Raw genomic sequence first — 24,581 nt, forward strand, 5'->3', positions numbered from 1 at the left:
TAGTAATTTCTTTTGGAGTAGCCTGTCCATTCAAAGGTGTAGTTAAGTGATGGTAACAGAATTAACGTAACAGTAGCTTAAACATGAAGGAGGCTTATTTTCTCTGGAGGTAGGCTGTTTAAAGTTAATGTATTTCCAAGACAAAATCAATGCACTGTGCATTGCCACAGCTCCTGCAATCACATTTGCTTCCCAGTTTGGAAGGAAGAGAAATAAATAAGTGCTCATTGATTATCCTTCCCTGCTCAATAACTTTAACTTCTACCTCATTGGCTTATCAGTCCCCATGTTCTTGTAGCCTCATGGCCACATATGTATTCATGTAAGGAAGTCTGGGAAAGGGAATTATTTAGTTAGGCACAAAGCCACCCCTAATAAGCCCCAATAGTTGGTTTGTTAGTAAGTATTATTTAGTGAGTAGCTACTAGGTAGGTGAGTAGTAGTGTTAACTAAATGTTTTTAACTAATATGGGTGTCATAGGAGGCTTAACAATTCAATGAATTTTATAACTTAATATTTAAGATTCATAGAAGCAGATGGAAATACAATTAGCAAAACTAAGATATGCCCTGAAATTGGTAACAAGGTATACTTTGAATGGGTATTAAGCAAAGAGTTCAACAGAAAATTAAAGATAATTCTGATGTATTTCTCTTGGATGCTTGACATTCAATATTAGGTATATCTTGGTATCTTTTACAAAGATGGGGAACATAAAAGGATTATCAGATTTTTAGGAGGAAGTTAAAGAGTTAAGTTTTGGATGATTGGAACTATAAATACTGGCATCAAATGACATTTGGTTGATGTCATCTGTTCACCAGCTAAGCAGCTGCACATTTTAATATCTATTGTGCATTATCTGGCAAACAAGGCAGAACTTGCTATTTTAGAAATTTTCCACTTCCCTTATTCCCTCTCTTCCACCTTGTCTGATTCCCTCTCCCCAGGACCTTGGACATGCTAGGCAAGTACTCTGCTACTGAGCCACACCTCTACCCCACACTTTTACCTTTGATCCAACTCTGGGAAGAACTGGGTCCAAAGAACAGTCAGTTCCAATGCCTTAGCTTAGAACAAGAGTTCTTTTTGTACTAAAGCATAGTTTGGGTGTTTGGAGGATACATATAAGTTCAACTCTGCTGGTTTGGGTTCAGTACTTTGTAGGATGAGGGACTAGGAGGTGGCAATGGTTTGACAAAAGTGAGTGAGAAATGAAGTTAACTGATATCATCACATGAGATTTCTAGGGAGCAGAAGCGATTTATTTTTAGGCTACTGGAAAACTCTTTAGATCTGAAATATTATATTGTAGGAGAAAATGTTATATTATAGGAGAAATGTATCCAAAGGGCCTTTCAACTCATTTAAGTATTTGATTGATACATTGTGAAATAATTTTGTCTTCTGTCACTTTAAATAACTATAACTGTTACTTGCTTTGACTTTTTCAATTCACCATTTATTCAGTGAGGTTTTCGCCTTTTTTATTATCCTAAGTAGTAAAAATACAAACAGTAATAAGGAAAAATGCCTTTAAGATATGCTATGTTACCATTACCTTTTTATCAGTACCCCCCTTTTTATTGTCACTGTAGGCTAAATTCTAAAGACAAGATAGAACACAGATCTAAGTGTGGGTGATGTAGTTTAACCATAAATACTGAAAAAATACTAAGCAAGCTAAGGTCAATTTGAAAAATAAGTAAGTTGTACACATATGGGAGATACTATTGCTCAAGGTCAACATTAATTCTGTTATAGAAAGAATAAATAGTTATGTTTGTTCTTCCAGCATATCACACTTGATTCATTACTGCTATCAGGTTTATAGAGGTGATTGATTAAATGATACTTTCAGATATCTAGAAGAAACTACATCTTTAGCTGTGGCTTTGGGGAATATGCCCAGCTGTGAAAAGGGGCAGAAGTATGGGAGTAAGTAGCTTCTCTAAACCCTTTAATTTGTACAAAGAGTGGTGTCAATGCTTTGTTGTTACTGGGGGTGTTTGGGTGAGGTCATTTGTTCACCCATCATGCAGCTGTGCATTTTGAAGTCTATTGTCATTTCTTGGCAGATAGCACAAAAATAGCAAGGGACCTTTCTGTGGGTCCCCATTTATAAAAATAGATGCTTTCTTTATTCCTTATCTCCAATTACTAATTTTGTTTCTATTTTTTATTCATCTTTTTTTGCTTATATAAAACTGAAGTCATCTTATACCTCCAGTTTTCTTTCCTTTTTGTAGACATTTCCTTTTTGATGCTTGGTAACAGTTCCTACCCAGTTTCCTAAGTCAGAAATCTCCATGTCATATGAGATTATTTTTCCCTTCTTGATCACCAAGTCCTGTTACTATTCTATAGTAGCAGTATTCTTCTTCCCTGTATCTGTTGCTTTGATCTGTGATCAAGCTCTTAGCATCTCTTTCCTGGACATTAAAATTGCCTTCTTAGACTCTCTGTCTCCACTCCGGCACTCACAATAACTGACTGTGTGCTCCGTCAAAGAGAACTCTTGATTATGTTACTCTGCTTGGTGTCCTTTAGTGATACCACAATGCTGACAAGTTAGGATCACACTTAACTTTCCACAATGTGATTTAGAACATAGTACTTAAAAAGACACACAATGACTCAAACAAAAGTATCATGACTGTTTTATGTCTACCTGTTATTTCAAAAGAATAAGCTATGATCAATGTATACTTTATATTAGGAAATATATCTCTGGTATGTAGAAGAACACAGATGCTCAATGTAAAAAACAGGGCTATTACATCCTCCTCCTTTCTCTCAAGAGGTATCAGATTTGGTGTTTATCATTCACCTAGTTCTTTATATTTTTGTTTCAAATGTTTTTTCTAAGCTAACTAAAACATATGTAGATTTGTAAATATGTAAAACACACATACACTCACACACATACACAAACACACACGTGAGAGTTTTAGTTAACTTTCCTTCTCTGTGACTAAAATACCCAACAGGAACAATTTTGAGGAGGGAAAGTTTATTTGGGGTTCATGGTTTCAGAGGTCTCAGCCCAGAGATGGCTGACTCCACTGCTCTGGACCCATGGTAAGCAGCATATCATGGAGGAAGGGCCAAGCAGAGGAAAGCTGCTCAGCTCAGGGGGAGATCAGGAAACAGAGAGAGAGAGAGAAAAAGAGGTTAAGGAGGAAGGAAGATGTCACAAGGAAGCTGAACCCATTTCAGGGTATGTCCCCAATGACCCATCTCCTCTAACCATGCCCCACCTGTGTCAGTCTACTCAAACTAGTATGGACTTATTAGGTTATAAAGTTCATAATCCAATCATTTTACCTCTGAACTTTCCTGTATTGACAGGAGATTTGGGGGATACCTCATTATCTATCTATCTATCTATTGATGCAAACATCTCTGCCAATCTTTGGTGGATATGTAGTGTGATCAAGAAATAGTTCTTAATTATTTTAAGTTCCTGAGATTTTTTTTTTAATTTGAAGCAAAACATACTTTGTTCTGACTAATAAAATTTGGTTTTTATCAGTTTTGAGAACTGAAAAGTCCTGCCAAAGGATAATAATTATAGAAATGAGATGGGGAATGAGCTAGATTCCAAAAATTATGATGCGAGGTAACAAAAAGAGGACATGAAGCTTGATGGCTTTGGTTATAAATATGAAATTGTTGATAGAAACTTTTATTATAAGTATTTTATGTTTTTTGAATAGGTAAAATATGCGTGGGATGCTAAAAGGTGTTCATGCAGGCAAGTCTCCCTGGGCCCTGTCCCCAGCCATAGCAGGGCAGCTACTGCAGTCTGTATATACCCAAGTGGCTGTATAATATTCTTTATACTTTGCCTTTTTTACTTTAAAAATTTGAAAATAAGAGATTGTAAATGATGCATGTTTTCTTCTCAGAGCCCCATGACCATCTCTCCTTATTCCCAGCTGTCATGGTTGATTTTTTTTCAACTCATTGTCTTAGTCCATAGGTACTGTTAGAACAAAATACCACAGATTGGGTAGTTTATGTACAATAAAAGCTTATTTTTCATAATTATGGAGACTGGAAATCTCTTGATCAGGGTACCAGAAGTATCCTTGTCAACTGAGGACTACACTCTTTGCTTTTAAACTGCCACCTCAGTGCTGTGTCTTCTGGGAAGGATGGCTTACAGGGCATGAGGGATGGAAAGGCGAAGGGGGCAGAATTCTGCCGGAAGCCTTTTTTATGAGGGTCTTAAATCCCATTCATGAGGGAGGAGCTCTCACCACCTGATCAGCCCCTAAGGCCCCCCTGCCAGTTCTGTTGCGTTGGGGATTAAGTTCATCATGAATTTTGGAGGAGGCATAAATGTTGAGCCACAGCACTCAGTAACAGGTGCCTTTAGGACACTGTGTCAGGCACCATTCTAGGCTCTGGGAGTGGAGGAATGAAATAGATGGACAAAAACCACCTTGTTCATGGAACTTGCCTTCTTGGCTGCTGGTTATGATAGAAGTATGAGAAAAGATCTCCATGATAGACCAGAGGAGGGAGAAATGAATTTCTTTGGACATGATCAGAGGAAGATTTCAGAGAAAAGTGGTAGAAGTTCAACATGAAAATCTGGAAAGAAAGGATTCTCTTGCACCGGAATTATTTTGTATGTACTGGAATTATTTTGATTTTGTTTCAATTGTGTTATGTATTGGTACTAGGAAGTTCTATATTCAAGGTTATTATTTGCTTGAAATTTTGGCAGATTGTTTTCTTTTAGAAATGATTTTTTGGTTTCTTTTTCTTAGGAGTCATTTTCTGTTGATCTATTTCTTTTTTGTTCCTCAGTTTTTTAGTTGAACTAGACATAAAGATTTTTATAAATGCTTTTAAATCTGTTTTTTCTTAATTTTAAAATTTGTAATGATTTTTTCTGTTTCACTTCTTATAATTTTATATGCATGTTAAAATTTTATTTGCTTAAATGTCCTTAGGTGCCTGTAGTTGAGATTCTCAACTTTGGATGCACTCTATAATCACTTGAAGAGCTTTAAAAATGCTGTTGAGTAGGTGCTACTTGGTTCTGAGGTTTAGTTTGGTCACCAAGATTTTCAAAAGCTCCTCAGGTGTTTCTCCTTTGCAGTCAAACTTTAGAAATCATTGACTTAAGGAATTTAGGAAGTTAACTAAAACATGCTGTTTTGGGAAAGCAGATAACTGTGGCTTACCTGAGTAGTATGATAAATCTGTCATTGTAAATTTCTTGCCTGGAATGAAGTGAAATAATTATAATTGGGATGATATAGTGAGGTCCTCACATTTGTTAAACATTTTTACCAAACCATAAAAAAATTAAATGAAGTCTATATATGAACATAATAATTTCTAAGACTTCAAATTCCTGAATGGATGGGATAAACAGTCTTATTTTGAACTCTATAGAAAACAAATACAAGATTTGTTACAAATTAGCATATCTGCTCACAGAGCCTAGTGTAAACGAACATTGTTTTCAAACTCTTGTTGACTTTGGCACCTACTTTTAATGTACTAAGTACTCTGACACTTATAAAGGGGGCCTTTGTTTACTCTAGTGACAAGATGTTGGACATGACCTGGTAAACTCAGTTATCTCCCGGAAGTATCAGAAAACTTCTAGAAAGAAATGGAGCTGAACTCTATGCTTCTACTTTCTTTCGTTCTGAGATGTGATCTAGTCTGTGTCCAGCTTGCAGTTGGGAACTGAGAGATAGGTTAGAGATGTTCACTATGATTTCACTGTTTGGTTTTAAGTACTGTGGATACTGTTGCAGTACATACTGCAAGACATGCCAGAATACTGACATACAAGAGATGTAAACTTCTTGTATGTATATGTAGCCTGTTAGCATGGTGTCTGAAAGCAGTGGAATTCAATGAAGAGAATACTTAATTAGAATTTAGATCAAAGTCTAGGTTTGCAGTTTCTAAACTGTTGCCTTACCTCCAGCCTTCTTAGTTTCTACATCTGGAAATCGGGGGAGAAATGAACTGCAGTTCAAGGTTGGTTAATGAGATGAACTGTTTTAAATATTAATACACTGCCACTTTTGTTCTGTAATAAATAATATATTCCTAGTTTTGGTATTGAATTATACTGGACAGTTACTCTAGTAAAAGTGATACCTGTGAACAAATAAAGCTCTAAATTTCATTAGTAATGAATCTTATAATGATGGTGTTTGGAATGATATATGTGAGTTACATTTAATGTAGCTGCATTTCTGGATAGTTCTGAATTTCTGATGACTGGGTAAATTTCCTTGTGAAGGTGTTGGTAACATACCTTTGTTTATCATAAAAATAGGTTTCATAATTTTTCATTGTACATAGAGATGTTTTATAAGAACTCAAAGATTATTATACTATGAAGGGAGAAATCAGAATGTTGATAATAGAGACCTGGCAGTACAGTATAGCCAGGGCACAGAAGCCTAAGTTCATACATATACAGTGCACACACAAAGTATACTGTAGGCCAAGATAACATGTAAATCAAAATGGGTCATTCATTAAAAAAAATGCTTGTTTTGTTTTTCTCTGTGCTCAGATAAGATCATTATAGTGATACCCATCCTATTTTTATGCCCTTCAAAATCATTTTTATTTTTTAAGATACAATTCAAATGTGGTCTGCTTTGTTGTTATTCCTTTTTCCCCATTAAAGACAAATCACTTCTCTGTATTCACTCACTCAGCAAGCCTTCTCTACCCTGGTGGTTCTTTTATAAAATATCAATATTTTACTCATGTTTAAATGCAGTTACATTTTAGGTATTGGGTTGAAGGTTGCATGGTTTCTGGTTAATGAACTCTGACTTTGACATTAGAAGTATCTTCATTTTAATCTCCACTTTTGTCTCTTAGCAGACAAAATTATTTGTTCTTTATGAGCTCAATTTAGTTACCAATGAGATGGGGATAAAAAACTTCTACCTCAAAGACTTGCTGAAATTAAGTGGCATAATATAATGCTGAAGATTGTAAGTGTTCAATAAGTGGTAGTGAATTTTTTTATTGTTGTTATCACTTATGTATGTTAGTGTTCATAAAAGTTATACATAATCTCATAAAACCCCCTCCACTTAACTTGCTCTCTTTCAGGACAGAGAACCATCACTTTGCATTTTGTATAAGGTTAAGAAATTGATTGATAAATACTTGTTGATTGAATACATTAATTTTTGTCATTACCTGATCTTTAAAAAAGAATAATATTGGCATGTATCAAAAATTCATAAAACATTTTTTCTAAATGATTTTGTTTTATAATCCCTATAGGTACTTTCATAGCCCATAACTTAAGTGTCTTGAAATCTGAGGATTCCACCAAGATAATATGATAAGAACTTGCAGTCATTTGGGACTACATCCTACTTAAAGTAACCTGAGGCTTCCAGATTTCATGAGAGCGTGGTACAGCTACATACACTTCTTTCCTATTGGCATAGGCAGTAATGCCATCTCTGCCTCAAGACGGAGGTAAGCAGACTGGCTGAGCCATGTTACACCATGTGATGTGTTGTAGATCCTTACTGTTTACTGTTGAGTATTCAAAATTGCTTGTGTACTTTTGAAGTACCATAAATTATAATTTTACCTTGTTGGAGGGCATTTGTGTTTCTGGTGTGGATTATTTTTCAATTTCAGTTATATTTGGTTGTTTTTTATATTTCTTTTAAAGTTATTCAGGGATCCTCACCCCTGGATCTGAATATGGAGTTACCTTATCAAAGCACTGTGAAAAGGAAAGTCAGAAAGAAGAAGAAGAAGGGAATCATTACTGCAAATGTTGCTGGGACAAAGTTTGAAATTGGTAAGTTTCCTTGGAATCATGTGATTTTAAAAATTGCTTGAAAAACTGATTTGGTGTTGAAAACAATACCGAGAGATAACTATCTTTTATGTAATGGGTTTTTAAGTGCTTTCTATAAAATTTCTGACATGTTAGAGGGATTCTTTTTCTGTGCAGTGGAGGTTGATATCCTTGAAAAGATCTTAAGTGGTTTCTAAAATTTCAGTTCAAACAAAAAGGCAGTTAAATAGCTTAGGTGAAAAAAAAAAGTGAGTTTCAAACCCGACATTGTATTTTTTTCTTAAAGCTCAATTTGGCTCTCTGAACTTTGACATTCTTTATAAAAGGGATTTATATATGACTGACCCTAAAATTTGATTTGTGAATATAAAAAAAGAATAAATCTTCTTCATTCCTCTTATGCAAACTCCATGTTCCCAGCTCCACTGGTTTGTGTGCACATGATACCCAGATTTAAGAAGCGCATCGTACTCCCTCCTCCATAATTGCCAGGAGTTCCATTTATCTCAAGGTCCTCCCTGTGATTTTTGAGAGGCCCCTGACAGTGGCTCTCATTTACTCAGGAATAGGTCTGCTCCTGAGCTGCTTGTGGACTGGTTAAAGGAGTCTCCCAGGCTGTGCTGCTGTTGCCCTTGCCCTCTGTATGTCTGAGCTCTAGGTAGCACAGCCCTCAGAATGCCAGAGCTGTGACAGGAGTCAGTAATGAACCTTTCCTTCAGTTCTCGTGTGTTTATATATGATCACCTGGGGCTTCAGTACAGCCCCAGGTTCCACCAAGCCTCCCTGGAAAGCAGCAACTTCAACTCAGCAGCTGTCTCTATCTCCCTCACCTCTTCCACCCACACACTGTCTACTTCTTTATGCCTGTCATGCCTGCATATAGAGCCCTTTCTTTCTTTTCAGCAAGTAAATATCAGGAGGCCCTAGAACTTGAGACCAACAGGTTTGGGTTATCAGTTTTGTACTTGAGATAAATCATTCCAACAGTTGATATGTTATAGGTAGGGTTCCCGTAAAAAGAAAACATTAACAAAACATTCTTGCACTCTTGTATAGCTCTGTATCATTCTGTTAAGGTTCAGAATTCTGTTGGAACCCCAGAATTATGCTAAGTATATTGCTTATCTTTATTTTAAAATTGAAATTTGTTGGAAGAAAAAGATCAGTATATTAACTGTGAAATCTAGATCAGAGAGTAATGCTTAAATAGTTTGTACTCAAAACGAAGCTTTTTTGAGTATTAACTTCCTCAGTAGAATGACAGAGTTAGGTCAATATCTAAATTCTTCCAGTGAATTCTGCTACACTAGTTCATACTCTGAGTAAACAGAGATGACTTAGTTTCAGGAGCCAAAAATAATTTGAACTAGGGAGGTGGAAAATACAAGATCAGTCTCAAGATCAGGGGCTATTTTTACCTTTGCCCTTTTGTACCTATCTTTAGGTCATGAAGAAGAAATAAAAGTGAATTTGTATCTGAGTATAGGTTTTGTCTCAGCTACTTTTGTGTTTTTATTGTGCTAAAAATTGACTACTTAACCCTTTGGGAGTTTTGCGTGCCTGTTAAATCTGAGAGGACTGAAAGTAGGGTTTGGGGTACAACTTAATGCGGTTCTTAGTTATTTTGAGAAAAATGTGGTCCTAGATAAAACCATTTTAACTAAAATTGAAGTTATGCTATAACTAATGTGTATTTTATAAATGAAATACTGTATTAATTAGTTTGTAGTATTTATAATACTGTATATTGCATATATAAATATTTCAGAAGTATTTCAATTCTGGTTTAACTATTTGTTTGCAGTTCGTTTAGTAATAGATGAAATGGGATTTATGAAAACTCCAGATGAGGATGAAACAAGTAACCTTATATGGTGTGATTCTGCTGTTCAGCAGGAGAAAATTGTAGAGCTGCAGAATTACCAGGTGGGACATTAATCACAACCAATTCTTGGTATGAGGGAAGTTATATGAATTCCATCATGGTTTCTTTATATAGGTCCTTAGTATGCTGACGTGGTAGATTTCAGTTCTAGCTTACCTCAACAGCCTGTTTTGTTGCTTTGCAGTTGTGTTGACTCTTTGCATGAAGCCTGCATCTTTTTAAAAAGCTTAACTTTTAACCTCTTTCTTTCTTTAAAGAAGACTTAATAGGAAAAAACCCTTTTCCTAAGAATGTGTTCTGCATTACACAAAGAGGAGTGAAATGGACTAGATTGCATAGGCAGATCAAGAAATGGAAATATCTTGCAATGTCAGATATATGTAATTGGACTTTTATTTTTACAGTGCAACACAAATTTTTATTCAGAAGAAAGTAGACATCACATTGAAAAGCTAAAAACAAGGCACTTCAGTCAATTGACATTTTATATAGTCCTTCTTCATTTGTTAATTTAGAGGATAATACACAATTAGCCAGTGGTAGCAAATATTTGATAAGTTCATTTTCAGCATTTTTTTCTACAATCCCTGTGTGTGTTAAGATAGTAAATGTAGAATGCCAAAAACAATTTGGGTATTGACTTACCACTTATTCAACACAGGACATTATTTACCATCAACATAAAATCTTTCTCTGATTTCTTTAAAATTTACAATTGTGTTCTTTATTATGACAGATTCTTTAATTCCATAATTTAATTATAGGTCATTTAATTTAAAATATTTTACACTAATAAGTTCCAGTTTATAAAACTCAAAGGATGAATTTAATTGTATTATAGTATAAATGAATATATTCATTAAGTTAATGATAATATTAATATTTACTTTTTTTATTTTCCAGAGGATCAACCATTTTCCAGGAATGGGGGAGATCTGTAGAAAGGATTTCTTAGCAAGAAATATGACCAAGTAATCTTCATTTCTTTGTAATAGAGAAGACCTGTTTGAGATTTTATACTATCAATATTGTAGTGTTATCTTTTATGAGATTATATTGATTTGAAATGATTTCTAGATGAGAGAGAATTTTAGAGCTAGAATGATCTTAACAGTTCCCTCATTCTAGTCTTTCATTTTGCAGAGGAGGTAACTGAGGATCAGAGAAATGAATATCTTGCTCAAAGTCAAACAAATAGTTAATAGCAGAGCTGGATCAGAATTCATCTCATAATGTCAGTTCTCTTTTTTACTGTAATTTGCTGTTTCTTTATAATGGAAGTTTTTCTTTTAAATGTAAGTGGTCAATTGATATTTGTTTATTTTTAGTTAAACTGTGCGGTAACTAATTTGTTGCATTATATGCCGTGTATGTGTGCTTGTGTGTGTCTGTGTGTGTGTGTGTGTGTGCGCGTGCGCGTGCACGCACGTGTGTTTTTATACTGGTTATTGAACACATCTAACATGTGCCAGGCACACTGTAATAGGTGCATGTGTGCACACAATACACGAAGATACATGTATGCATGCTTACCCAGGGATGTACATGCACAGAAATTTATCTCTGAGGTCAGTAACAATGTACTTTCATGGAAAAAATTAACATGTACTCCAGTGTTTTGCTAAATGAACTGTAGAATTTTTGTCTACTTTATATTTCTGCTGGTTAGGTTGTTTTATGTTTTAGTTTTTTTTTTAGTTTAAGAGTGTTGAGTGGGTAAGAAGAACTTTTTAAAGGAACTCTATTCTTAAAGTTTAGTAAACTTATGTTTATAATTAAGAACTATTAATATGCTTCCATGTTAAAGTTTATAAATATTCATCTATTCATGAGACAAGATTTTTTGTAGGTCTGGCGCATGCTCCAAAAACTGCTAATTTTTAAGTAAAAAGATATTAAGACTTAGTTCCTACCTAGAACTCACATTTTAGTAGAGGAGTAAGAAAAATATGAAGTGTTAAAGTCATGGTGGTCATATGCCACTATTAGGGAGAGATCACTTTGGTGGTCAGAAAGGTATAGTTAAATATACAATGGATGTAGAAAAGTGTACAGGGTTTACTCTTTGAAAAAGCTCACAGCAGAGATAGCAGTGGGTGAAAATATGTGAAGACTTGAACCAACTTAAAGGTGACATTTGGGCACCTTTAAGTCGTTTCTATGGTTATGTATGTTGTGAGACTCAGCCTGAGATGATGCTGGAGATTTATGCAAATGCAGGGTCAATGTACCATATTATATTTTATTTCATTATTCTTTTATCTACTCAACAAAAATTTTTTTCATCTGAGGGAATTATTGAATTAACTTAAGCACAGAAATAATGCCTGAGAAAATCATGGTGGTACTGTGCATAATGAATTCAGTAAAGGTAGGACTGGAGGAGAAAATGGTGAGATGATCATCACTATCTAGTTAAGAAATAATGATCATCTAATGAACCACAAGAGTGATAGTGGGAATGAGGAACAGAGAATAAATCTGTGTGTTATTAAAGATAAAATTGGTCTGCTATTAAAGATGTTAAAGAGATGGAATTGACTGAAAACAGCTGCGATGTGAGTATTAAAGATGGGAGAGGTTTTCTGGATGATTCCTGGGTTTTTGATTTGGGATATTATGTAGGTAGCATGATTATAAGGATTATAAGAAGAATGGACCTTGGGGGGGAAAGGTAATTACCTCTGTAAAGTTTTGGGCATGTGTCTTACTTGTCATTTAACACATTTTTAAGTATGTACCATGTACTGCGAATGGTGCTGGACCCTGGGCACATAAGTCATCAACAGCAGACCTATTGTTACTATAACATTCAGTTGCAACTTTGATAATTGCTGTGAAGTACTAGTTTGTAGTCCTCAGCCAGTATGTCAAATAGGAGCTCTGACCTTGTTAGGATGGTATGGGAGAGTTTCCCTGAAGAAGCGATGTAGAAATTGATATATGAATGTTGAATAGTACTTTATTGGTACAGATGCTAAGTAAGAAACATCCAGGTAGGAGGAGCTGCATGAACCAAGGTCAGGTGGTAGGAGAAAACATAAATGATCAAGATACTGAAATAATGTCAAGTACAATTGGGGCATAGAGAGAGATGGTTGGAAAACAGGGAAGAGATTAACTGAGGGTGAAGATGTTCAGAATTATGGTTTTTATCTCCAAGCCATGGGGGATATAGGGGTGAAGAGACTGGTAGTGGTGGTAATTTGACCAGATTCTCAATTTCTAAAGATGCTTTTGGCTCCTTTGTAGAGAAAGAAGTTTGTGTGGTTGGTAGGCTATTGCAGTCGGACAGTTTCTTATTCCACAAAGCCCATGGAATTCTCCTTATGGAAAAAATAGTTTTCTATTAGATAAAAAGTTATAACCTAGTAATAAATGTAAAGTTAACAGGATTACTTATTTAATATCACTTAGTAAGTCTATGACAAAACAAATTATCCCAGATATCTTCTTAAGAAAAACTGCATGTTTCTTTTGAGCTAGATAACTTAGATGGAATAAGGTATTCACTTGATTATACATGTGCTTGACTCTTTTCCAAATATATATGTGAAAGCATGGTACCATTTACAAATACCAAATGGTTAGTTTTTAAAATGTATTATTCTGATAAAAACTTTTACTTGATCTAATTTTATATCATTGTTAAATATATAATAAATTTAAAGGTGTTGGAAACAAAAACCATGGACTTTATCACTTATTTTGCTTTGTTTCAATTGTCTTTAATTTTCAAACCAACTTATATTATTCTCATTTTGTACTGAGATTATTTAGTTTGTTGACTTAAAATAGATTTTCCAGATGAAATGTGTAATTATTTTCTTTCTCATAGTTGCATCATTTTTATAGGATTCTTATGAGGAAGCACTTTTTAAATATAACTATATGAGTCTTTCACTGTGTAACTGAAGTGACTGATGTATTCCACACCCAGTCGTAGAATTTAGACTCAATTCTGTGTAAGCTGTGTGCTATGACTCCATTTTAATTTTTACCAATTTCATTTGGAGGCCCTATCTTCTCATAAAAGACTTTCAGAAAAAAAAATCTTCTTTGAAACAATCAAATTTTCATTAATAGGCAATATTTAAAAAACCTTTCTCATAATTTTTTCATTTTATTGGGAACTACTAAGTACAAAATTATTAACATTTGGGATTAATCAAGATTAAACATTTTAAGCCTATGATTATTTCTAAATTATGTGATCTAATAGAATAGATGACCTAATTTATAGCAAAATGAAAGTATCAGGACATATATCATAACTATACAACCACAAGTACAGATAGTGCATACAGATAATAATCAGCATCTCTGTTGATTCAGATGCTTTCACATTGTTTCTCAGAAAAGCAGCTAAATTCTAAAAACAGTAGCTTAAAAGTAAATTAGTTGCTCCCCATGGATGACCCAAAATTTCTTCCCATGGATGAACCAAAAATCACATTTAAAGAGCCCCTGTGTCTTGCTCTTGGCCTTGAGCCTCCCTGTCAGTCAGTGACACTCCCACGCCCTTGCCTCATATGCCATCCGTGCAGTCATCATTTGGTTTTGTGATCAACGGCCTTTCTATGGATTTGCTGGGGCAGAGACCATATTGCATTTATCTTTATATTGCCAGTGCCTATCACTGAGTATGATCAAATAGATCTTTGGTGCAACAATATGAAAATTACCACATAATAGGGCAGAGATTTTGGTTTACGTTTTTCACTAATGGATCTAGTAAAGTCTAGACTAGTGTCTCGTACATAGTAGGTGCTTAATAGATATTTGTTGAACGGGATCAATAAGTGAAAGAATAAATGAAGAAATGGAGGGAATTTAAATCATTGTAGTATCCCTAGTAGAGAAATAAAATAAAAATTTAAATAGAATTTATCTTTCATATTGTCTCTGATTTATAGAATGATCAAGTCTCGGCCTCTGGATTATACCTTTGTTCCTCGAACATGGATCTTCCCTGCTGAATATACTCAATTCCAGAATTATGTGAAAGAATTGAAGAAAAAACGGAAGCAGAAAACTTTTATAGTAAAACCAGCTAATGGTGCAATGGGTCATGGGTAGGTTTATATATACCTGGAATATATAAACACTTTGAAAATGGAGGGAAAGTAATAAATGTGCATAATTACTTTGAGTACTGTTATGAAAAAATAATAAAATTAAGTTTTTATCGATTTTTGGAACTAAATGCTTAATGAGCTTTATTCTTTTAACCTATCTCACAAGCTTTAGTAATTTAATTTAAAAAATGAATCAGCAGGCATGAGAACTTAATAGATAACAAAATGGAAGGAAAAATCTGTATTCTGTTTTCTTCATAAACATAAAATGCTCATTTATAATTTAATAAGCTTGGAGGGAAAGTCATTTGCTATAGTAAAGAGAAAGAAATGAAAAGGAAGTTACTCTTTGCCTAACTAGAATCCTGAAGCAGAATAGTATGATCTTTGCTGGATAGTTTTTTTTTTTTTTTTTAAATGTAGCCATGATAATTGGGTTAGAAATGAGTAGAACACATTTAAAGCTAGAGTGCCAAGAATTAGACATGTTAACTGAGATTAGAATGTGGACTTAAAATTCTTCTTTCCTTTTGCTTTCTTTATGTTTAGTTGTCTGCAATGAACTTTTAAAAAAATATGACTGAGGCAGTTTTTAATAAAATAGAACTAAGTTATTTTAAATTTTTTATTAAAAATGCTATGGAGACCTGTAATCCCAGCAACTCAGGAGTCTGAGGCAGGAGGATCTGGAGTTCAAAGCCAACTTTAGCAAAAGCAAGGTGCTAAGCAACTCAGTGAGACCCTGTCTCTAAATAAAATACAAAGTGGGACTGGGGTTGTGGTTCAGTGGTCTACTGCCCCTGAGTTCAATCCCTAGTACCAAAAAAAAAAAAAAAAAAAAAAAAAAAGTGCTATGGGAAAAAAGATTCTTGGAAGTGGTATCTACTTGCAAAATTATTGTCCAAAAATTTTCCTTTAACTGTTAATCATAATATTTCAATCATATATTATATTTAAATGTGGTTTGATAACTTAAGAATAATCAAGTATGTTAGTGGCAGTTTTGTTTCAATTGATTAAGGTTTATTTGGCTTCCTATAGGTATCAAAAGGAAATTTTTTGGAAGGATTACTAAATTTTATGTTTTTCTTAATTTTAGTGTTAACATTTAGTATAAATATATTTATATTTATTGTTAAAATGTGTATAAGTAATAATCTTCAAATTTCTTTTGGTTACGATATAAAAATAACCAAAAGAGCAGATAATTAAAAGGGTATTCTGTATTGTTTGAGTTTATGTCATATAATGCAACAGTATGTAGGTAAAGATGCTTTTAATTTTTGAAGGTGTCTATTTCTTGCTGATCTGCTTTGTAGGTGCTATTATTAGAAGTGGAGTATTGAAACCTTCAACTGTTATTGTTGAACTGTTTCTCCCCTTGATTCTACCAGTTTTTGCTCTATATATTTTCAAGCTCAATTACTAAATGCATATATATTTGTAATTATTATATATTCTTGATGCATTGACAGTTTTTATCATTTTATAATGTCATTGTTTACCTCTTGTAATTCTTGTCTTTAAGTTTCTTTTATCTGATACTAGTATAGCACTCCAGATTGTTGTTTACATACACTGTCTTTTCACTTTCATCCTATTCAGACCTTTGATTTTGAAGACAGTTTTTTGTAGACAGCATATAGTTGGACCATGGGTTTTTTTTTTTTTTAATTAATTCTGCCAAACCTTTTCTTTCATTGGAGAGCTAATCTATTTATACTTAATGTAATTACTGAAAAAGAATTATTTCCTTTTGCTGTTTATTTCATATATGTCTTATTGGTTTTTATTTCTAAATTTCTCTACTATACTCTCTTTTGTGTAAATAGAATTTTTTGTTAACACCTAATTCCCTTGTTATTTCTTTTACTGTAAGTTTAGAGTTATTGTTTAATGGTTGCCTTGAGCTTATGATTAACACTGTAATTTGTCTAATATTCTGTGTCCATCAGTATAGATTTATAACTATTGTTTTATGCAGTTGTCTTTTAAATCATTAAAAATAAATGAGGAATTACAAACCCAAACTACATTGATAGTGATTTTCATATTTATCTGTGTTGCCAACTTTCTGGTGTTCTTTGGCAATTTAATTATTATAAAGTAGATATGGATCTCTTTGAATTTTATTTTTCTTGGAGTTAAATAAGATTCCTGAATGCATAAATTTATTTCATCCAATTGGGAAGTTTTCATTCATAATTTCTTTAAATATTCTTTTTTTTCCTCTCTCTTCTTTCCTTCTGAGACTTCCATTTTGTGTATGTTGATATCCTTGAAGGTGTCTCACAGGTTTCTTTGACTCTGTTCATTTTTCTTTATTTGTGTGTGTATGTGTGTGTGTTTCTGTTCCACAGACTAGATAATTTCAATTGGCCTATCTTCAAGTTACTGATTCTTTTTATGCTTTTACCAATACACTATTTAATGACTTTCATTTCAGTTACTGTAATGAATCCAAAATTTTTTTAAATCCAAAATTTGTGTTTGTTCTTTTTTTTTTTTTTCAAAAGATATGCTCTGTTTAATGATACATTGTTTTCATGATTTCCTTTAGTTATTTGTACATAGTTTCCTTTAGGTCTTTGTGTAAATTTTAAATAGTGATTTAAATAGTTGATTATCTAGTAAAGCCAATGTCTAGGCTTTAGTTTTTTTATTTCACTGCATATGGGTTATATTTTCTTTTTTCTTTGCATAGTTCATAATTTTTGTTGAATATTATAATGTAGCAACCATGGAAATCAGACTCTTTCCCCCTCATGTTGTTTGTTGTTGTTGCTTTGTTGTAGCTGTTGTTGTTTGTTTTTTGACCTCTTGGAACTGATTTCCTGAAGTCTGTATTGTCTGTTGTGTGTGGCCACTGAAGTTCCTGGTCGTCAGCTCAGTTCTCAGCTGGAAATTTGACAGATACCCTCAAACCCTTAGACCCAAACAAACAGCTTGAATATGAAACCTGACTGTCTTTGCAGATGTGTGCTGCTTGTTGGGTGCTTCTTTCCCACTTCACTTTAGCCTTTAGTGCCTGCTTATTACAGTTTGATGGTTAGTCAGAGGTGAGAATGTGTGACATTTTCAGATATTTCCTGATCCCGTGACTAGCCCTGAGCATGAACATTGCACTCTATCCTCATTGGAATATGACGGTCTTTTCAAAGTCCCAAAGATTTTCATTCCCAAGCATTTTCTCCTAGTCTTTTTTAGTTAGTCTGTTGTTTGTTCCAAGCATTATTTTTTGCACTAGGCAACAGACTTTTGCCCTTAAATGTTTTCAACAGTTGTCCCTCAAGGGGCACCTCAGCACTGGTAGAACTTTGAATTACACAAGGTAAATGGAAATCCTTGAGTTCTTCCAGGGAGGCCCAGGGTAAAATAAACAACTGCAAGAAAAAGGTCCATTCTGTGCAATCCAGAATTGGTACTTGTGCTAGGAACATGGGCAGTTGTTCAAGGTCATTGCTGAACTGGAATTAAGTGGTGGGACTAGAGTAGGTTAAAATGCTACAGAACTTTTTTTAGAGGTTTAGTTGGTTTTTTTCCTTGTTTAAATGGTCACTGGATGTTGTAGGCTTTTAATAAGTTTCTGGGGCTCCAAAATGTTGATTCTGACAATTTTTTTAAAAAAAATCTTTCTTGCCTTTGTGGAGGGATAGATTTTTGGAGTTCCTGTTTCATTATTTGCCTCTTGAATATGTAGATAACTTTTTGAACATTTTGTTTCCATATCAAATTATTCATTTTGGTGTTTCTCTTTAAACTTAGGATATCTTTGATAAGAAATGGTGACAAACTTCCATCTCAGGATCATTTAATTGTTCAAGAATACATTGAAAAGCCTTTCCTAATGGAAGGTTACAAGTTTGACTTACGAATTTATATTCTGGTAACATCATGTGATCCGCTAAAAATATTTCTCTACCATGATGGACTTGTGCGAATGGGAACAGAAAAGTATATTCCACCTAATGAGTCCAATTTGGTAAGTGATACCAGAGAGAATTTTTGTTTTTATTAATTTGTTAAACTTGTATTTACTAAAGCATCTATTACATATGAAGATTGTGTGAATCAAAATTCCTCATCTTAGGTTTTTATGATCTAGAAGAATCATATACATAAACAAGACTGCTTCTAACTAATTTTTGTTAGAACAGTTAAAAAAAAGGAGGATTGTAAATTTACACTGACCAAATGTGAATTTAAGATATAAATTAAAGTATATGTGCTTTTTAATGTTAAAATTTTGTAGAGTTTTTGTTAAGATTTCTTTTGTGCAACCATTGCATATTCATGAAAGTCATAACGAAAATATCATGAAAATTATCAACTGTAATTTGCAGTTTATGAAAGTCAAATTGCAATTTATTATCTATACTTAAAATTTTAGTTAACTTCTATTTTCGGATCTACTAATTATAATAAAAATTGCAATTATTGTTTTCTGTTTTATCAAAAGCCTGATTATTGTTCCCTCCAAATATTATGCACATAATTATGCCCAATAAGAGGGGTCATAATGAATAAGAGGGATCAAAATTGAATAATGGCTGATCATAAATATCACTATGTTCAGTATGCTTGAAAATGTGTAAACCTGGCAAAGGAAAATCAAGGGAGCTGTCAGTTTTATAGGAAAGGCCATTAAAAGAAAGAAACATCTCATTAAAGCTCATAAGGTATGGAGCTAGCCAATCACCAAGAAATGTTTGAAATCTACTGTGTTGTAGGCATTGTGCTGGTTTTGGAAAAAAGAATGACCAGGACAGATACAGTGCTTGACCTCTCAGAATCAACAGTCTAGTGGGGAGGCAGAAAATAATATAAGCAAATATAATAACTGATGGTAAGTGTGATGGTCTAAGAAACTTGGGTTGCTACGGCAGTGCATAGCAGTGGCACCTAACCTGAATGAGGATAAAGATTTAGAGACAGAGTTTGTTTGTAAATTGAAGTCTAAATAATGGGGAACTTATTCAGGTTTGGGTGGTGTGAGGTGGGGATTGACTGTAGCAGCAGACGAATGAACAGATCAGAGGTAAAAGATAGGGTGGGATGTCTGGAGAAAGCAGAAGGTTGAGTTTGGCTAAAGTACAGATGAAGAAGGGGTGTTGGTTCAGAGACAAGAATGGAGGGTTCTACACACCAGATCTTTCAAGACTTTGTAGTCCATGTGTTATGGTTTGTGTATGAGGTGTCCCCCTAAAGCTCCTGTGTTATTGCAGTAATGTTCAGAAGTCCAGCCTAGTTTGAGTGAACTGACCGAATGGTAACCTTAGGCAGGTGGGGTGTGACTAGAGGAGATGGCTCAGTGAGGTGTGCCCTAAAGGGTTCATCTTCCCTGCAGGTCCCTTTCCCTGTCCTCCTTTTGGCCTCCTAGCTGCCATGAATGGAGCAGTGCTCTTCCACCGCACCCTTTCCCCACGATGCACTGCCTTGCTTGGGCCCAGAGCAATGGACTCAGATGACCATGTACTAAACCTCTAAACCGTGAACCAAAATAAAGTTTCCCTCCTCCAACTTGTTCTTGTCAGGTGTTTTGGTCACAGTGACATGAAACATAACATACCGTATCTAGGATTTTGGAATTTAACTTAAAGTGAGAGAGAGCATTGTGAGATTTTTAAACTAAGGAAAGAAGGGGTGACACTTGTATTTTAAAAAGGTCACATTGTCTGTAATATGGGGAGTGTGATCTCGGGTTCAGATGGGTAGCAAAGACTGGAGAAAGGGAGACAAGAGACTGAACTTTAGTTTGACCATGTCTGAGAAGAGGAATGACTTAAATTGAAATAACAGTAGTGAGGCTGGACAGAGCATATGTACACGGACTTGAGATTTGTTTAAGATGACATGGATAAAACTGATGAGCTATCAAAGGTTTTGTGGTAAGTTTCGTGTTCCATTGAAATGTTTGTGTCACCTTCAAGTGGATCTGTTCTGTAGTCATTTGGATATATTGTATGGGCTTTTGAAATTCAGAAGAGAGGTCTGAAATACAGGAGTAATTTGGCATTTGCCAGTTCATAGATTATAATTAAAATAATTGGAATTGGTAAAAATAGCCTATCAATTATGTGAGGCAGTAGTGATTTTTTTTGGTAGTGTTGGAAAGGGTAAGACTTTAGAAACTCTTTTTTGGGTGATAGAGTGCATTATTATTATGTTAGGTTGTGTGTATATAATTTGCTCAAGTATACTGGATTAAGAATTTATAATGAGAGAAGGGAAATGTAACCTCTAGATCTCTTTTTACCAAGTGTTCTGGAATCATATAAGCTTTGGTTTTTCATAGAAAAAGGATGTTCTCGTACTTAAATGTGAGTGTTAAGTATCAGGCAATAAATTAAGTCTATTAATTTAATGATTGAACTCCTAGAACGAGATTTGAAAACTAAAAAAGTGAAATATAAAATTTTATGCAAACTGAGACCACAGTTATGTAAAAGATCAGTTTAAGATAAAAGACTGGGGGAAAAAAGAAACAAAATGGTTTTACTGGTTGTTTTGGATGGCAGGCTGCAGCATGTGTTTTCTTATTTCCAACTATTAGAACAGTGAACATGTATAATGAGTTGTGTGCATTTCTATAAAAATTAAATATTGAAAAACTAAACATAAAAACATTTTAAGGCAAGAATTTCAGTTGTGTTGACATGTAATAAACATTTATTTTTTTGCTATCATTGTAGTGGTTGGCCAGTCCTTGAAAAGTTCTGTATGTACAATGCATTGTATTGGCACTGTATGTTGACAAGCAGGGTAAGGCGGGATTATATCATTTTCACCCCTTGCAAGTTGCAAGACAGACCAAAGAATGCTTATTGCTAGCTTGATAAAAATCATTAGTTGTTGATTGATTGACCATTATGAGAAGTATTAAGTTTTGGATTCTTTTTGGAGTTTATTTAAGGAAAAGAGTGTCAACAAATGTAAGAACATAGAGACTAAAATGTAAGAGCCCCAGCGTGGAGGACAGTACATTTACTTTTAACCATTCAGATGTGCACAGCAGTGTGTGGTTCATTCTGTCTGCTGACACTGAGTGCTCTGTCCTGTTGATATGATATAGTGGCCTCCCCTTCAACATAGGAGCCCCGAGGTTGTGTTTGGTAGTCCTGTCTCTTGGTTTATGCTACCTGCCTAAGCTTTTATTTTTTACTTTCCTTTGAAAAGGCATAAAATACTTTTGCAAAAAATTCCTTTCTTCAAATTTGGGTGGAAACAGTGAGGACCAAAAATATTAAAAACAATGTAATGAAAACAAATTTGGAACATTTTGCTGCTTTGCAATAGGTAGTTTCACTTTCTAACCTAATTATTTTTTATATACTTATTCATTTGATACTTCTTTATGGTAGTTACTATTATGAATCATATATAAAGTAATTTTGTAGATGATTACATTCTCAATCCTTTCAAGGGAAATATGCCATTCCAGTTCAATTGAAAATTATTTAAGTAAGAGATTGGCCGTCTGTATAGTTTTAAAACATTTTTAATAGTCGAATGCCTTATTTTCTGTGAAAACACACAGTTGGAAAGGCTCATAGGTTAGGTAATGAATTTGCTTCTTACGTGTTACAGACCCAGTTATACATGCATCTGACAAACTACTCTGTGAACAAGCATAATGAACGTTTTGAACGGGATGAAACTGAAAACAGAGGCAGCAAACGTTCCATCAAATGGTTTACAGAATTCCTACAAGCAAATCAACATGACGTTGCTAAGTTTTGGAGTGATATTTCAGTAAGATTATCTCATTCAATTGTAACCCTCTTTTCTCAGCATTAATTTAAAACACCATGAGCATTTAAAATAAAGAACAGATTACATCAGGTTGTACAGATAAAGAGCATTTTTGTGAAGGAAGTGGACCTTGTGATGGACCTTGACAAGTAGGAATTTAAAAACTGCTAGAGAGAGGAATTCTAGGTGAAGAAAAAACATAGGTAAAGGCTCGGGTTTGAGAGTTGTAATAGGTGGTGTAGGTTGTCACGTATGGCATATGGGTTATCTGGGAGACTTATGCTGAAAAGATATGTGGGGCCAGATTTCAGGTCTGAAAAGTGAGGCATAGCTTGGTCAGCAATGGGGATTTATTCAGTTTTTAGTGGAAGAGAGAAATAGAACCCAAATCCATGCACTTAAAAGATAAATAATAGGTGTAGTATGGTTTAAAGTGAAGATCCAGAGTAGGCAGGGAGGGCATTTGGGAGGCTCTATAAGTAGTTGAAATGAAAAGAATGGCCTGAATTGAACCACAGCAAAAGAGATGACAGTGAGGTAAATATTGGGGTTAACTGAATATCCAGGTAGAGAAGATTGGCATTCCCTCTGAAGTTTTCAGGAAGAACTGTAGGAAGAATGTGTGCCACATTATCTGAAACAGACTGAGAAGGAATTTATTCTAAGAGGATGTAGAACTTTGTTTTGAAGATAGAGGAAAAGTGTTTTATTCACTTATTTGTTCATTGATTCATGTAGTACATGGCATAAGTCTGTCTCTGGTTGATAACTTGAAGATTTATAAGACACAGTTCCAGTCATCACACAAAAGTTCTTAATAGAAGGCAGTGTCATGAGTACGGCAGAGGCATGTGTTCCATAGCATGGAGATGTGGAAGAAGACCACACGTGGTACCTTTAAGTGACACAGTCAGAACGCAGAACTTCCTGGAGATGGACACCTGAGGGGAGGTTTTTAAAGTGTATGAGACTTTGATGATGAGTTCCACTTTAGATATGCTGATCTTGAACTGCTGTCTCAGGCAGAAGGTCAAGGAGGCAGTGAAAAGTGTGTGTTTGGGGTACAACTGATAATTAAAGCCATGGCAGTAGAGAAAGTCCAAATAGTGAAGATAAAAGAGAAAAGAAAACAGATAAAAAGATTAGTTTGGTAAAACAGATCATTATCAGTCCTAACAGAAGTATTAAAATAGTATGTATAGTTAGAGGAGTAAGTCTGCTGAAAAGCCTCAGTATGATTAAGGTCAGACAACTTCTCTGAGGTTTCTTCTTGGGATGATCAAATGATACGTCTATTATGGAAGATGGTCATGAAAGTTCAGAGTTGGTCAGACTTGGTTCTAATTGAGAGGATCAGAGAGAAAAATGTCACCTTACTTGTCTGACACCTGAGAGCCGATAAATCCAGACAGGCAGGACAAGTAAGGTGTGAAGGCATCAGATAAGTATGTCATGAAGTGATCTGAATAGAAGACAGGGTGTGGTGTGCTGGGAACATTGCTGGTGGGACTGCAAAGTGGTGCAACCACTCTGGAAAGCAGCATGGTGATTCCTCAGAAAACTTGGAATGGAACCACCATTTGTCCCAGCTATCCCTCCTTAGTACATATCCAAAGGACTTAAAATCAACATACTAAAGTGATGTAGCCATATCATTGTTTATAGCAGCTCAATTCACAATAACTAAGCTATGGAACCAACCTAGAATGCCCTTCAACAGATGAATGGATAAAGAAACTGTGGTATATATACACAGTGGAGTATTATTCAGCCATAAGGAAGAATGACTTTATGAAATTTGCTGGTAAATAGATGGATCTGGAGACTATTACATTGAGTGAAATAAGCCAATCCCCCAAAACCAAAGTTCGAATGTTCTCACAAGGGTGGGGAAGGCAAGAATAGAAGTTCAGTGGATTAGACAAAGGGGAATAAAGGGAAGTGAGGGGGGATAGTAATAGGAAAGACAGTGAAATGAATCTGACATAACTTTACTATGTACATATATGAATATCCCACAGTGAACCTCAACATCAT

The 24,581-nt window shown here is 34.5% G+C and overlaps 1 protein-coding gene across 4 annotated transcripts in view; it reads left to right on the plus strand.

Moving 5' to 3' along the window:
* Ttll7 (tubulin tyrosine ligase like 7) overlaps positions 1-24,581 on the plus strand; it is a 133,757-nt gene that overhangs the window by 43,281 nt on the left and 65,895 nt on the right. For 3 of the 4 annotated variants that reach the window (XM_047555609.1, XM_047555617.1, XM_047555633.1), the window contains 7 exons: positions 7,295-7,495; positions 7,698-7,829; positions 9,634-9,755; positions 10,618-10,685; positions 14,631-14,789; positions 18,558-18,774; positions 22,380-22,544. In XM_047555609.1, coding sequence (XP_047411565.1) covers positions 7,471-7,495; positions 7,698-7,829; positions 9,634-9,755; positions 10,618-10,685; positions 14,631-14,789; positions 18,558-18,774; positions 22,380-22,544 — 888 coding nt within the window. In that variant the 5' untranslated portion in view covers positions 7,295-7,470. Of the gene's footprint in view, positions 1-7,294; positions 7,496-7,697; positions 7,830-9,633; positions 9,756-10,617; positions 10,686-14,630; positions 14,790-18,557; positions 18,775-22,379; positions 22,545-24,581 lie in introns of those variants that run through there. The other variant, XM_047555627.1, reaches the window with a different exon arrangement.

This window comes from Sciurus carolinensis, chromosome 1 (genome assembly GCF_902686445.1).
Source record: "Sciurus carolinensis chromosome 1, mSciCar1.2, whole genome shotgun sequence".
Lineage (NCBI taxonomy): Eukaryota > Metazoa > Chordata > Mammalia > Rodentia > Sciuridae > Sciurus > Sciurus carolinensis.